This window comes from Nakaseomyces glabratus, chromosome H (assembly GCF_010111755.1).
Source record: "Nakaseomyces glabratus chromosome H, complete sequence".
NCBI lineage: Eukaryota > Fungi > Ascomycota > Saccharomycetes > Saccharomycetales > Saccharomycetaceae > Nakaseomyces > Nakaseomyces glabratus.
The window spans coordinates 511,056-525,863 of record NC_088958.1 but is presented as its reverse complement, the minus strand read 5'-3'; the positions used below and the strand labels follow the sequence as shown (position 1 = coordinate 525,863).

The window sequence follows — 14,808 nt, the reverse complement described above, 5'->3', positions numbered from 1 at the left end:
AGCATGTTCCTATAATCAAGTTACTTACATATTTTCAAAGAACTCTCTCCGCAATTTATTCTTCTAGACATGGTTCATTAAATTAGTGTAGCTTCGCTCAGAAAGCAAATCAATTTTTATCTTGGTATTGAAGACAGAACGGAAAAAGGAAGAGAAAATATGCTGTGATCCCAAGAACAGAAAGTAAAGTCTCAAATCAAGTGATCAGATTAGAAAAAGTATATGTTGAGCATAAAATCAATAGCCAATTACTTACCCTTTACTCTAATCCCTCAGAGTCCGATGAAAATTTCCTTTTTTTTGTTCTTTGGCCAATTCATTTCCTCATTATCTATTCTACCTTAATTTCGATAATAGCATTTATTTTGATTTTTTGTTATTTCATTGTTCCATTGAATAATAAAAATTATAGACTGCAAAATCAAGTTAACCCAATTCATTTATCAAACTATTGTGCCATCATTGATTTGAGTGTGCCATAAATTACCAAAAGTGGCCCTAAAAGTATTTATTTTCACTTTTATTTACGCGCCACGAGAAGATTAGCTAGATTATAGAGACCGACAGTGTTCCCATTATAAGTACTAGTTCAGACAGTATTATTGGAACATGGCCTTATAGTGAAAGCTTCCATCCAATTCCAAAATTTCCTCGAAACAATCAATTGTAAATAGTTTTATCCCATTTTTGATCACACAAAAGAAAAGCAAATCTGGCCTTCAATCTTCCATTTCTAGACAAGACCGAGGTAAGCAGACATAAAGCAGTGGGTATTGAGAGAATCTGATTAGAGCCGAATCTAGACGAGTAAGACGATTTTGGGAGAGTGGAGATTAAAGTTCAAGGTGTTGATCTCAACAAACAACTTTATTAAGAAATACAAGGTGATATCATTGATAGTTAACCATTTTTCATACAAAGCCGAATTAAGTTAGGAAGACTGAGGATAAAGTCTTAGTTAAAGTGCTTTCGCATTTATTATGAACTTTCTTGGACTATCGCCGATTACAAAAGGTGATACTACGAATGTATCAAAAACCAATAAAGCTGATGAAGAGTCTGTTTCTAATTTGAATAGGGGTATGTCAGCACCAAGCTTGAGTACATCTATATTTGCTATGCCTAGAACTATTCCAACAACTAATAATGACAAACAGAAGCAAAACTGGAATGTAATATCTGAAAACCAAACAAACCCAGCTCAAGAGACTATCGATGCTAGGAAATTCAATGAAGATGCAACCTCGCCTAAACAAGTCGACATTACTAACAATAAATTAAAATCATTATTATTAAAACAGGAGGAACATTCGAATATAAATTCAGCTGATACTACGACAAACTTCTATGCCATATCACAATATATTCTCCAATCATATTTCAAGGCGAATTCAAGTGACTTAGCATCTTTAAAATTAGTGGACTTAATAGTCGATCAGACATATCAAGATTCATTAACGTTGCGAAAATTAAATGAAACTACAGCAATGCAACCGTACCAATATTTCAACACAGTGTCCAGAAACCCTGATATCTCAAGATGCCCAATATTTGCGCTAGCAGTGTATTTTGTGATTAGATGGAGCCATCCCAATCCGCCAATTACAATTAACAACTATCATTTAATTTCACTTTTAGATTCCAACTTTATTGATCCAAATGCGAAACTAGTGAATAACGAAAATCCAGATCACCAGCAGTTAAGTCAAAATACTAAAATTCTTAGATCTGAAATTTTCCACCCATCTCCAGATATGATTGAGTTAGTTTTCCCATGGCTACCAGCTCTTAAACAGGATATGTTATTAATAGACAGGACAAACTACAAATTGTTTTCTCTCTGTGAACTGTTCGAGTTCATGGGCAAGGTAATAATACAAGATTTACGGTACCTAAGTCAGCATAGCATGCTACTGCCTAAAATTGTGGAATTTATATCAAAATTCATTCCTGAACTTTTTGAAAATGAGCAATTCAAATCAAGCTCAGAAGATGAATTTATGATGGAAAGACAGGGCTCGGATTTTCAACCCAATTCCTACGATACAAACCTACAGAGCATTTCAAGAGAAGGAACACAAAATGGATATATTAATAATAGCGTTCTAGAAAAGATGATAGAATCTCAGTTCGTTTCACTGTCAAAAAAATTGACCACAGAAAACATAAGACTAAGCCAAGAAATAACGCAGCTGAAATCTGACCTAAATTCTGTGACTTCCATGTGTAATCAAATCTTGCAACTTCAAAGGAAGATTGCTAATGGTGAAAACCAAACTAGAGATAGAAGCATGGGAAACTCAGTTAATGGGGAAGGAAACATTATTATTTTAGACAAAAATGCATTAAATTCCCAGCTCATTAATCAGTTGGTTCACTCAGCAGATGATACCTCCCAACAGAAGGGGCTAGAAAGTTCACAATTGGCACCAATTGGAACATTCAACTCTCTTCAAAGTAAGCTACAGAATTCTGAAGCTCAAAAAAGGAAGCTACCATTTCCGAGTCATCAGGCTGCTACTAGCAATATCGTAAATGTGCCTATGAATAATGCAAACGGTGGGGCTAGTCCATATTCTCCTTCCATAAATATGCAGCCTGACTCACCTTATAACAAGAGGTATAGACTGGAGGATAAATCAACACCCTCACAAAATGCACTTGATTCATTGCTATCTAAGTCTGTTGCAAGTCCAAGAGTTGGAGGATCTAGCGTTAACGGATCTAACATTATGGATTCCCCTCGTAGTAATAGGAACAATTCTATTGATAAAAAATTTTTCATGACAGGTCAATATAACTCACCTGGTGGAAATCAAGGTACGTTCACAGATGGAAGTTTTAATCGTATTTTAAGCGATATTCCATACAAAGCAGCCTCAAGAGAGGAAACTATAATCAAGCCATTATCACCAAATGTCCCAATACTGCCTGTCAATACCACAATTTCACATAGAAGACAGCAAGGTGCTCTAAAAAAACTTGTTGAAAGGCCTACGTTACCTATAACGGAGTCAACCACTAGTTTACCACCATCTCCTGATGCTCAATCAGCCATAGACAGCAATCAATTACCTAAACCTCAATTAGCATCAAGAGCTAGCACCATTGTAGATCCTGATTTATCAGTCGAAGTCATGCATACTATACCCGCCCCTGGACATTCCAATTTACAACATACTCTGGAAAAAGGATATGAAGGGAAATCATCAAGGGATGATATAGAAAAGAATAAGAAAATGGAAACACAAAAAAGGAGAAAAGGAGATGGGGCTTCTAAACCAGAACACTTGCCACCTCTCAAATACAAATTGTCTAGAGACAATAAAACAATATGGGATTTATATGCCGAATGGTATATCGGCTTAAATGGCCAACCTTCTATTAGAAAGCTCATTGAAGACTATGGGTATAGGCGCTGGAAAGTTAGTGATGACTCCCATTTTTTCCCGACAAGAAGAGTGATTATTGATTATATCGAGACTGAATGTGATCGTGGTATTAAATTAGGTAGATTCACCAACCCGAATCAACCTCGAGAAGATATTAGAAAGATAATTGTTGGTGATCTGGAAAGGTTTAGGATCAACAATGCACTGACTTTAAACTCTTTGTCAGTTTACTTCCGTAAATTGATCAAAGAAAATAATGAGATATGCATATTCGAGAACTTCAATAACTGGCAAGTACGAGCAATGACGGAGGAAGAGAAGATACGTTACTGTAAACGTCAACATGGGCCTGCGGATAGAAATGTTACCACGACTAACGAATCACATTCTTCAGTTACTGATAGCCAAAGACCTAACATGATTGCAAAGCAAACTTTCAATAACCCGATAGAGAATCCAACTACAACTAGTATAGAGAGGGAAAGTTCAAGCTCTTCCGAAAAAAACAGTTCCCCTAGGCAAGAAGATGCTGAGGTTGGTAATACCTTACCAAAAAATGCTGATGCAGATGATGATAGGAACAATGAGCATAATGACAATGTTACGAATAATGAATTTAACGACAAGGACGAGACAGCGTAGATTAGTGTCGCAAAGTCGATCGTATTTTTTTTTTTCAAGTTACTTGGAAATAAGTTGTAAAATAAAGTTATAGTATATAGATCTTTTTTTAGTTTATTTCATGAATATTTATATAATTAGAATCTTATAGAATAGATAAAGCCCTTTAGTAATACTCTTCTCTTCATTAGTACTCTTATTTAAGCTCCGACAGTCCCTATCCTTACTTAAATGTCTTCAATTGCGTAAAAATGTCTCATCAGCTGGCAATTTTTTGCAGATCATCTGTTGTCAATGTCTTAGGCATTATATTTCCAGGTAAGACCTGCCGTAGAGAAATAATGTATATTCATAATTTTCTTTTTTGGGAGTTTTGCTAAGTAAATGAGACATTCTTAGCGAATGGTATTTTAGCGTACAGGTCTTTGGACAATCATTCACACTACACTAGAATTGATACAAGACTCTCCCTTTTGAATTTGTCGGCAATAGCAGTATAGCAATCTTTCTAATCTAGTGAGGAAGATCAGTTCAATAGTGCATTATTTCACGAAGGAACAATAGGGGAATAACTTCTCTAAATTGAAAATCTATTAAAACTTTCTAGATAATTTTAGTTTGACTGTTTTATTTTTGATTAGGTTTTCTCTTCCAGCATAAATTTGTTATTCACTGTTGAGATTAAACCAGCAAACCTTCCTTTTGTAACGATATTAACTTTTTAAAAGTATTTCACTGTCGGAGTTTACCAATAAAGCTTTGATCATAATAGCAAGGCTCTATAAATCCAAAATACAATTATGATAGGGCCGGAGAAGTTTGCCATACCGAGTGGATTCTCATTAGAGCAGTCTTTGAATTTACTTCATTCCATAGCTAGAGACCAATACCAAAACCTAAGAAACAATTTAAATATCGCTATTGAGAAAAAGGACAACATTGAACTGCCAAGACTCTCAAAATCCTTGGAATCTCTCCTGTATTATGTAAATGATGGTATGAAGAGAATTGAAAAAGCGTTTAAACTAAAGACTAATATACTTACAGTTGGCGAAAATGACTCGACGTTGAAGGAAAGCGTAGAGGATCTTCAACTTTTAGGATACGATATTAGATTGGCCAGGAGAGATGCTCAACTAACGTTGAATGGTATAGAAGATCAAGCCAATGGAAGATCATTGACAAAACTCTGGAGACGTAACAGCACCAGAAAGATAAAAAATGAAAGCTTAGATGATTCTACTGCCATCAAAGAAGCAGAGAGAATACTGGAAAATAGAAAACGTAAGTTAGCTGAGAAACAAGAGCTTGAGAGAAAGAGACTTCTAGAGCTAGAAAATCAGAGAAAGAAATTAATGGACCTACAGGTAAGACAGCAAGTTGATCTTGAAGTTGCAAGTAAGTTGGAAGAAGAGGAATTAAAACGTAAGGAATTAGAGCTACTTGAAAGGGAGAGGGAAGAGAGATTGGCCAGAGAGAAGGCCTTAAAAGAACAAGAAGAGGCTAAACTGAAAGAGATGGAAGAGCAGGAAAGGCTACGAAAAGAGGTTCAACGTCAGATTGAACTTCATAAAGAGCAGGAGAGGAAAGAAAGAGAGCGGCAAGAAAAACTTGAAAGACAGAAAGAAGTTGAGCTAACATCAGTAAGTAACAGAGGTAAAAAGCAAGTGTCAAGTTCTAATGACCGTTCTGATATAGTGATGAACAGGAGGTCTATTGATATGGGTTCGGCTAATAGAGATCATGACAGGCAAACAGAGAGAAAGAATAATGGCTTTCATATTGGAAGAGCAGCACAAGTAGCCTGGACACAATTCCAACCTGATGATATTCGCAAAAGGTATCCTGTTAGTACTGCTACAACTATGCTAAAAAAGCCTGTTTCAACCATACCAAAGTTGCAGTCATATCATGCTCCAAAAAAAAGATATGAATACACAAAACCTGTTATTAATAGGGTTCATATCAAAGCACCTAAAAAGGCACAAACGTCGGTAGCAACAGATAGTAATTCTAGGGAAGTCTTCACTAAAGCTATTAGACGGACGAAGTCTCAAAGTGCTCCTTCATCGCCAGTATTAGCAGATCAGCCTAGAAGATCGGTAGATAGCAAGAGGCCAGCAAAAAGTTCAGAGTCTCCTAAACGTTACATGAACGAAAGAATTCAGAGTGTCATGGATACCTTGGAAGGAGTTGATAAAATGGCTTGTGAACATATACTAAACGACATTTTAGTAGTAGATGAAAAGGTCTACTGGGATGATATAGCAGGTTTACGAAACGCCAAAAACTCACTAAAAGAGGCTGTTGTATATCCATTTCTAAGACCGGATTTGTTTAAGGGTTTAAGGGAACCTATAAGAGGTATGCTTTTATTTGGGCCACCAGGTACAGGGAAAACAATGATTGCAAAAGCAGTTGCTACCGAATCTAATTCAGTCTTCTTTAGTATTAGCGCATCCTCATTACTTTCTAAATATTTGGGTGAATCAGAAAAGCTAGTAAGAGCGCTATTCTACTTGGCAAAAAGATTAGCACCTTCTATAATCTTTATTGATGAGATTGATTCGTTACTAACAGCCAGATCCGATAATGAAAATGAATCATCACGAAGAATAAAAACTGAGGTTTTGATTCAATGGTCCTCGTTATCCAATATTGTTGCTCAGAACGAAAACTCTGGAGGGCTCTCTGATAACAGGGTATTAGTTTTGGCAGCTACAAATCTACCCTGGGCTATTGATGAGGCTGCTAGAAGAAGATTTTCTAGAAGAGTATACATACCTTTACCTGATTACGACACTAGATTGATGCATATCACCAAACTACTATCTAAACAACCCAACAACTTGACAATAAGCGAATACGAAGAGGTAGCCAGGATGACAGAGGGATATTCCGGATCGGACTTAACTGCACTAGCAAAGGAAGCAGCCATGGAACCCATCAGGGAAGTTGGTGATCGCCTGATGGATATTAAAAATGAGACCATTAGAGGGGTAACATTTGAAGACTTTAAAAACGCACTAGCTACCACTAAAAAAAGTGTGTCACAACAATCTTTGAAGCAGTTTGATGATTGGTCGACTGAATATGGAAGCACTGGGGTCTAACCTATCTTAAGACAGTCTTGTCTGATATTTTGAGAAGATGTTGACCTAGCAACCGATTTTGATCTTTTTCGTAATTAAGAAACCTGAGGTTTCTAACATACTAACTCTAATATGACAACTCGCATTAATTATTAATTTACGTAGAAGTTATAATACTACGTTTATAATCTCAATGATAATAACATTAATATTAATATTTATAGCATTCTTGACAAAGTGATCTAATATCTAAATTCCAATTACTGTCACGACGTACAATTGCATTATATCACATACGCTTCAAGTTTATAATTCATTTTGTTTGAGAATGTGCATAAATGTAGTAAAATAATTGCTAAATTAAAACAATCTGGTCAATTTCTAAAACAATTCAGCATAATGCTTTTGGTCCCAATACTACAAACAAACAAGGACCTCTTTAAAACTATAATAGATCAATTGTTTTATGGCTTTCGAAGATCAAATTCATTTAAGGCTGGAGTAGGCCTGATTGGTTTATTGGTCAGTTATATTGTTTATCCGTCAGTGAAGAATATACTATTTAGCAAAAATATTAATGGATCTTTAGCAAGTAGGCCTGATAAATACACTACTGGCTTGGTTAATAAAGGGAATTATTGTTATGCAAATTCAGTAATACAAGCCCTTTCTTCGATAGATTATTTTAGTGATTATATCAATAAATTTGTTATTGGTATTGATGAAAATGAAATATCTTCAGCTGGTTTGGAGAAGACAGATACCGAAGCATTGTTGTTACACAGGGCTCTTGCAGACCTTCTTAGGAAGTTGCAAATGGTAATATTTGAACCTACAAATGCTGATATTAAACATCTAGTAAGCGTTCTAGAATGGAAGGTTAGTGGAAGGCTGTCTAGGGCTCAGAATGATGCACACGAGTTTTTGCAGGTACTGCTTGAACAACTCCATGTGGAACTATCAAACTCTCATAAAACTAGCTCATGCAAATTCCCTTTTGCTGGTACAATAATTGAGAGTTACAAGTGCTTGCAGTGTCAACATGAGACTGCACCAAAGAAATCAACTTTTAACATATTCGAAGCACCTCTGCCCCAAAAGTATGAAATAGATCTCAATGATGTATTAATGCGTAATAGTAATGAAATTATTGACGATTATAAGTGTATGGTATGTTTGATCAGATCAGTAATAACACTAGAGAGAGCACATGGTTTTAGTGGAACTGCAGAATCAATCAAAGGCAAACTTTTGGCTTTAGAAAAAAAGCTGCCCGATATTACGATTAATGAGGAATTTGACATTGAATTACAAAATTACTTAGATACTTATTGCAAATATGGCTTTAAAAATAATGTTGCTCGGAGGAGTATCCTGAAACAGTGCAAATTTGTTAATGCACCAGATATTTTCGTTATTCACTTATCTAGATCGACATACAATGGGATGACATTTACCAGAAATGGATGCAAAGTTCATTTTGGTGAAACTTTGGATGCATTTGAAACAGTGGCATGTTCCACAAGCTCGAATGAATTTACGAAAAGAGTAAGATATAGACTTAAAAGTATTGTCATACACACAGGAAGCCATTACAGTGGCCACTATCAGGTGTTGCGACGTAAGCCTATTATAATGAAGAGCAAAGTGTCAGGGGACATTGTTAATACTGGCACCACAATTGGTGAAAAGAAGCCAACTGTGATGGATAGTAATTTCAGGCGTATGAAGTCTACTACGATATATCCTTTCTGGTTGATCTCTGACACTAACGTAAAAGAGAAGCGCATTTCTGATATTGTTAACGAACAGAAATCAGTGTATATGTTGTTTTATGAGAGAATATTGTAGAATAGTATCAGCATTGATATTCTGCTTATAAGTAACCACCCAGTGACATATTTTTTGCATCCACAATTTTTTTTTTTCATGATCCTATGTTGTATAAATATATTATGCATTATTTGAACTTAATCTATATCAATATCCATATCTTCAGTTTCGTTGTTTCCTTCGATTTGACCCCTGTAATTGCTTGTAGGCTCAACTCTCATGTAAAAATCGTTTTCCAGCAAATTGTCAATATCGATCATTAAAGTATCATCAGATAATAGTTTTATTTTGTACCATTTTAACCATTCATTATATGCAAATTGTTTATAGTCAATCCAAGGTATAACTTGCAGTGACTCTGCTCTCATAAGATCCACAATTTGAGTGATAACCCATTTTCTATCACCGGGGTGGCTGGTATCATCTTTATGTGGTCTTCGGAACTTATTATGGTCGACTATTTGTAGTCCGTTATTCTCCGACACAACATCGTCATTTAATGAGAGCCTTTCAAGATCTTCTATTAGTTTTGACTTCTTGAACTCACCAATTGCATATAGGTCTGGAGAGTGAGGTCTTTTCCTTGAGTCACCTTTAAAGTTTCGACTAAATCCCATATACAATCCATACAACAATTGTAAAAAGTATTATTTTAAGTATCTTCTATCGGCTATATTGGTTTCCGACCAAAAGAGATCTTATTATGCGGTTGGTTATAAATTACAGCATGCAATAAATTGAACTTCAAACTATCAAAAATAAGAAAAATCCTTCTCGGAGAAAAGTGCCAAAACTCCACTATTACTGAGTTCAACTTCCCGTCAGTGGCTCAAGGAGAAGATTCCGAATATCAGCAAGTTTCCTCTTATAAAAGAAACCCCAACTTGAAATAATCGAAGTTCTAATGCGATGAGCTTTATTATTGAGCCCTGTTCCTTTGAAATTTTGAAAAGCTTCTAAAAAATTCGCTTAAAACTGAGCCCTTTCCCCGGAACGAAGAAAAAGACGCTTCTTTTAATCATTTCAAGCATTTGACAGTTTTTCATATGAATCTGTTCAGAGAAAAGTTATAAGGAAATTTTACCCAAAGGTTGGGTATCTAGAGTCTTCTTTTCACTTTACTGATATTACATTGAGATATTATTGTGGCAGCTATCATGATGAAAGCCAAGGACGAGAAGATGACTCACCTTTTTACACCTCCAATCAACAGTTCCAAATTTGATCCATCATTATCTATAAAGGAGTCATATAAGGGACATTCCGCTCAGGGCAGCATAGCTTCTAATATCTCTTCTACCGAATCATCCAATAGCGAGCTTGGTAAAGATGATTCCAAGGGCTCTAAGAGCCCAAAGCTCAGCAAAGAAGAAATCGATCAGATCAGTCAAATTGGGGAATTACCTGATGAGCTATCTGCCATGATTGACGCTTTCATAGATGACTTGAAACAACCAAAATATGAGCGTCCCTTGTCGGTTCCTCAACTATCTAGCCTGTTTCAGGCATTTTATATCCGTTTTGACAAGCATAGTTTCCATTATTTGCAATCAAAGAAGACGACTTCTTCATCTACAAATGTGTCAACGTTCTTCAATGCTAGGGAGACCTTGACTAGTGGTATTGGTGGCCTCTTTTCCAGAAGTAGAAGTAGTAGTGCAAGTACCAATGTATCCACTAGGAGAAATCGTAGATCATCCTCTATTTTCAGTAATGAATCAGGTAGTAACAATGTGACCCAAATGCTATCTCCTGAAGAGATTCAAAGGCAGTTGAAGACTGATGCATTGAACAATTTAAAGATTGAAAAATATAAAGATCTATGCGAAAGAGATCTATTCAATCGAATTTTGCAAGTTGGAACTTCTGTGCCAATCAGTAGCCCATCCAAATCTGCTAATGTTAATGGAAACTCCACATTAGCTAACTCTACAATGACCAGAGATGTTCATGCAAAGAAGAACGAATCTTTCAGTATAGTTAGCTTGTTTAGAAATAGTCCAGAATTTGGCGAATACGACAAGCTAATTGACGAAAGGGTCAATCTTTTATACAGATTTGATAAAGAGGAGTTTTTTAGTTTATCAGACTTTTTAGATATTCCCAAAGGGAATGATGAATTTGATTCTATACAATCCATTGCAAATATAAAGATGGTTCTAGATGATTTTGCTAACAATGTTATTGCGCCAGGTGAAAAATGTAAATGCTTACTGAAAATGTATGAAATTATGGAGAACTCAAAAGCAATGTCGAATGACGATTTTTTGTCATTATTGATATATTACGTTATCAAATGTCCAATGCTACACATATTTCTAAACATGGAGTTTGTTAGACTCTTTAGAATAAAAAAGAAACTAGTGGATAGTGAACTTTTTGCGATCACGAATCTGGAAGCCGCATTGGTTTTTATAGAAGGTTTAACATTAGATGACTTACCTCAGTTATTGCGGGACAATTTGACTGATAGAGAAAAGTCTTTGTTTGCTGTACCCATAAGTAGAAAGGTAAAACTACCTGAATTAGGGCGGCATGAAATTGACATAGAAAAAGATGCTGAACTTACTAAAAGAATTGAGGTTTCACGAACAGCATCATATGAAGGTTTTAGATCTGTATTTGATTCATCGCTGAGAAATATAATTGATAGAATAAGAGCCTATCCAATCAGTAATGGAACTGAAAGTTCGCCTTGGATAAATACCGACCTGAAAAAGGAAGTTCCAACTCAACTGTCGTCATTCAAGCAGGCGCCAATTTCCAATTATACTCCAAGCATACCAGAAAATTGGAAGCAATTTAAAGATTATGCCTTCGAAGACTTGACAATTTCAAACTTACGTGAAATTTTTGAAATATATAAAGAAATGGTGGACGAAAACTAGTATGAGTTAAAAGCATTTTATGATTGTGCGTCTTATTTATTTGTGGCTCCTATCACTGTACGTTGCATGAAAACATATTATTTATGAATATATATATCATAACAAAATTCAGATATACAAACTACTAGGTGACTAGAAATCATCAACAGTACCTTACATACCTCTCTATAAAAGGAAAACTTAATGGGCTCCAGAGGAAGGTCAGGTTTAAATTAATAATGTTAGTAAAGTTCAAAATAACCAATTAATTCTGATCACACATTAGCTAGCTTTTCCATAATGTTGTATACTTGTTTTATAGCTTCTGTCTGGCTATTGGTAGAGTCATTAGTTACATCGGGAAAGTACGAATTCGAATGTAGTAAGGTCGTCAATTTTTTCAGCACACTGCTTGTGTATTCAAAGGATTTGCTACAATCTGAAAGGTATCGTATGGCATTCTTCTTCAAGTTCTCATCTTTAGTCTTTAAGCATAGAATATCTAAAAGCAATGTGTTGTTCGGATCATGTATTTTAGCATAATTAATGCCATGTATAATTGGAAAAGATAATTTACCTTCGGATATATCATCAGCAAATCCCTTAGTTTCGATCATCGATGAGTCAGTAAGATTCAAGTAATCGTCTCTAACTTGATATATAATTCCTAGTAAATTTCCCAATGGAACTAATGATTTCTGACCCTGCCAGTATTCGCTTAAGCGTTCCATGATTTTAAGCGTTAATCTGAAGAGTCCACCAGTTTTATTCATAACCATGTTGAAATACATTTCCTCTGTTGGTACAACCTTAGGTAAGGAGTCACGCCAGTATATATCCAATCCTTGGCCTCTGTGAAGATATAGAAGTTCCTCGTTAAATATTTTCATTAGATCATTTGAAGTTACTGCATCATGAGACAGGTTTCTAAGTAAATCCATTGCTACAAAATACATGTAGTTTGCAGTATTAATGGACATGGGTACACCATAGAGCATATGTGATGCGACTACTCCACGCCTCAACTGTGAGTTATCTTCAATGTCATCGATAATCAAACTTGAATTGTGGAGGATCTCTACAATCTGAGTGAGTGTTTGTATAATATTCTCATCTAGCAAATAGAACTGGTTAAAAAGATGTATTAATTTGGCTCTGAAGTTCTTTCCCGGGTTTGATGCAATGTGATTGTATGGTTGATTTATTGAATTTTCATCTGATTGTGACCATGCTGGTGGTGATTCTATCAAAGTCTTCAACTTTTCTAAAGTCATAGTTTGTGCCTCAACTTTCAATTGCTGAGCATAATGTTGACAACTCTTGATTAGATATATACACCCAAAACTTATAGGATAGCATTGATGACCGTGCTGATCATTATAGATTGTATTCCTGTCAAAAGTATAAGTGTGTCATAACTTTCTAAGAAAAGTTCGTAGCAAAGTGACACATGATTATTGCTTCAGTGGGACTAATATTTCTCAATGAGTTTGTGTTGTTTGTAAATGTAATTTATAGTGCAATGATAGCAATAACTAGCCGTATTTATTATTGATAAAGTGCCTATTTTTCTATTACCTCTGGTGTATTGTGGATCATTTGTCTTCATCTCTAAACAATTTAACATAAAAAGTATTTTATGCATAATAAGGAAAATTCTACTTCTAGCAATTCTAGTGCTTAACAATAATTTCTATCAGTTTTGTTGCTTACCGTGAGCCTAATTCTTCATAAAATATATAAAGTACATAATCGCTATGATCTAAATATGAAAGAAAATAAGGAATATAGTTAGAAAGTCAATTTTTCCAGGAAAAATTGACCAGATTAACTGAATTAGCTGGTGAGGCAATTTGAATGTTTATTAAGTACAAACTGAGTATTTGTAATGCTGTTTTATTTTTCACGTGAATATTAAGGTTATTGATCTATAATGCTTTAATCAAAAATCCGTGAATAACGGAATTGAAAGTTGAAGCGGATCATTTTGATCCAGTTCTGAGCTTGAATATCTTTTGAGCTCTTTTTTATATTTAGTTGGCCATAGCAAGGATGAATCATCATATGGGAAGTACCTCTTTTCCATCAAAGTGTGCATGATTTGGAAATCTGACGATTTAAGCATGTTCATTTGATGTAATGTGGTGTTTATTTCGTTCTTTCTTAATATTTGTTTGATATCTTCGATATCAATATCATGCAACTCGGCAGTACGCTCAATTCTGTCATTATTTGATGTCTGTTCGCGGATGGTCTTCAAAGCTTCAGCTGAAATTTCAATAGTTGGTTTGTATAATTTTTGAGAATTTTTGTTAGTTTCTAAATTTTCAACTTCATGTAGCAATGACCCAATACTCTTTATTATATTGGAATAAGATACCATGTCGTCCGGTAGTTTCAGACTAGCAAATGCCTGTGGCCCCTTGTATTCTGGCTTGGTTATGTCCTTGTAATACAGTTCATATTGAAATTTGGCTAACTTTCTTAGCTTTTCACGATGGTTTGCAAGAAACTTTTTGGCATTTATCCAATCTATCCGGGCATCTGAATGAATTAAGCCTGTTAGAGCAGGCTCTGGTTGTTTATAATTCGAATAGTCGTTGAATGAGGGTCTTTCAAAAGTCAATTTTTTGATACGACAACTATTATCATAGTTTCCCATAACATGTGGCACTTTCTTTGATGTAGGTTTGTTTATCCTTTTCGATGCCTTCCTTTTATTTATCATGGGGGTGTATCTAACAATCTTTTGTGGTAGACCTTTAGGCTTAACATCTTTATTGAAATTATGTGGTGGAGAATCAGGTTGTACCACAACAGTCTTTAAACCACCGATTCTTCCTTTTGACTCAGAATAGTTGACTTTCTTCCGCTTCCGCAACTCCATGATTTTGATGAACTAAAAAAATAATGTTGCATATACATCTATCATAAATAGAAGCTGGAACTAACTTCTGTATAGCATAAACTAGTTAAAAATATCAAACTTTCTATAACGTTGTT

At 35.1% G+C, this 14,808-nt stretch overlaps 7 protein-coding genes across 7 annotated transcripts; 4 read left to right on the top strand and 3 right to left on the bottom strand.

Annotated features, from left to right (window-relative positions):
* Positions 1-980: 980 nt before the first annotated feature.
* Positions 981-4,034, top strand: GCR1 (transcription regulator GCR1; the record flags this gene model as incomplete). The annotated part of the gene is made up of 1 exon (XM_447030.2): positions 981-4,034. The coding sequence occupies one exon, from the start codon at positions 981-983 to the stop codon at positions 4,032-4,034; it is 3,054 nt and encodes a 1,017-aa protein (XP_447030.2).
* Positions 4,035-4,813: 779 nt separating this feature from the next.
* On the top strand, positions 4,814-7,126 carry YTA6 (putative AAA family ATPase YTA6; the record flags this gene model as incomplete). The annotated part of the gene is made up of 1 exon (XM_447029.1): positions 4,814-7,126. The coding sequence occupies one exon, from the start codon at positions 4,814-4,816 to the stop codon at positions 7,124-7,126; it is 2,313 nt and encodes a 770-aa protein (XP_447029.1).
* A 378-nt stretch (positions 7,127-7,504) lies between these two features.
* UBP16 (putative ubiquitin-specific protease UBP16) lies at positions 7,505-8,956 on the top strand (the record flags this gene model as incomplete). The annotated part of the gene is made up of 1 exon (XM_447028.1): positions 7,505-8,956. One exon carries the CDS (start codon positions 7,505-7,507, stop codon positions 8,954-8,956), a length of 1,452 nt encoding a protein of 483 aa, XP_447028.1.
* Positions 8,957-9,075: 119 nt separating this feature from the next.
* Positions 9,076-9,555, bottom strand: GVI51_H05159 (uncharacterized protein; the record flags this gene model as incomplete). The annotated part of the gene is made up of 1 exon (XM_447027.1): positions 9,076-9,555. The coding sequence occupies one exon, from the start codon at positions 9,553-9,555 to the stop codon at positions 9,076-9,078; it is 480 nt and encodes a 159-aa protein (XP_447027.1).
* A 540-nt stretch (positions 9,556-10,095) lies between these two features.
* MUK1 (guanine nucleotide exchange factor MUK1) lies at positions 10,096-11,826 on the top strand (the record flags this gene model as incomplete). The annotated part of the gene is made up of 1 exon (XM_447026.2): positions 10,096-11,826. The coding sequence occupies one exon, from the start codon at positions 10,096-10,098 to the stop codon at positions 11,824-11,826; it is 1,731 nt and encodes a 576-aa protein (XP_447026.2).
* A 254-nt stretch (positions 11,827-12,080) lies between these two features.
* Positions 12,081-13,079, bottom strand: BTS1 (farnesyltranstransferase; the record flags this gene model as incomplete). The annotated part of the gene is made up of 1 exon (XM_447025.1): positions 12,081-13,079. The coding sequence occupies one exon, from the start codon at positions 13,077-13,079 to the stop codon at positions 12,081-12,083; it is 999 nt and encodes a 332-aa protein (XP_447025.1).
* A 668-nt stretch (positions 13,080-13,747) lies between these two features.
* Positions 13,748-14,692, bottom strand: GVI51_H05093 (uncharacterized protein; the record flags this gene model as incomplete). Its single annotated transcript, XM_447024.1, has 1 exon — positions 13,748-14,692. The coding sequence occupies one exon, from the start codon at positions 14,690-14,692 to the stop codon at positions 13,748-13,750; it is 945 nt and encodes a 314-aa protein (XP_447024.1).
* Between the last annotated feature and the right edge of the window lie 116 nt (positions 14,693-14,808).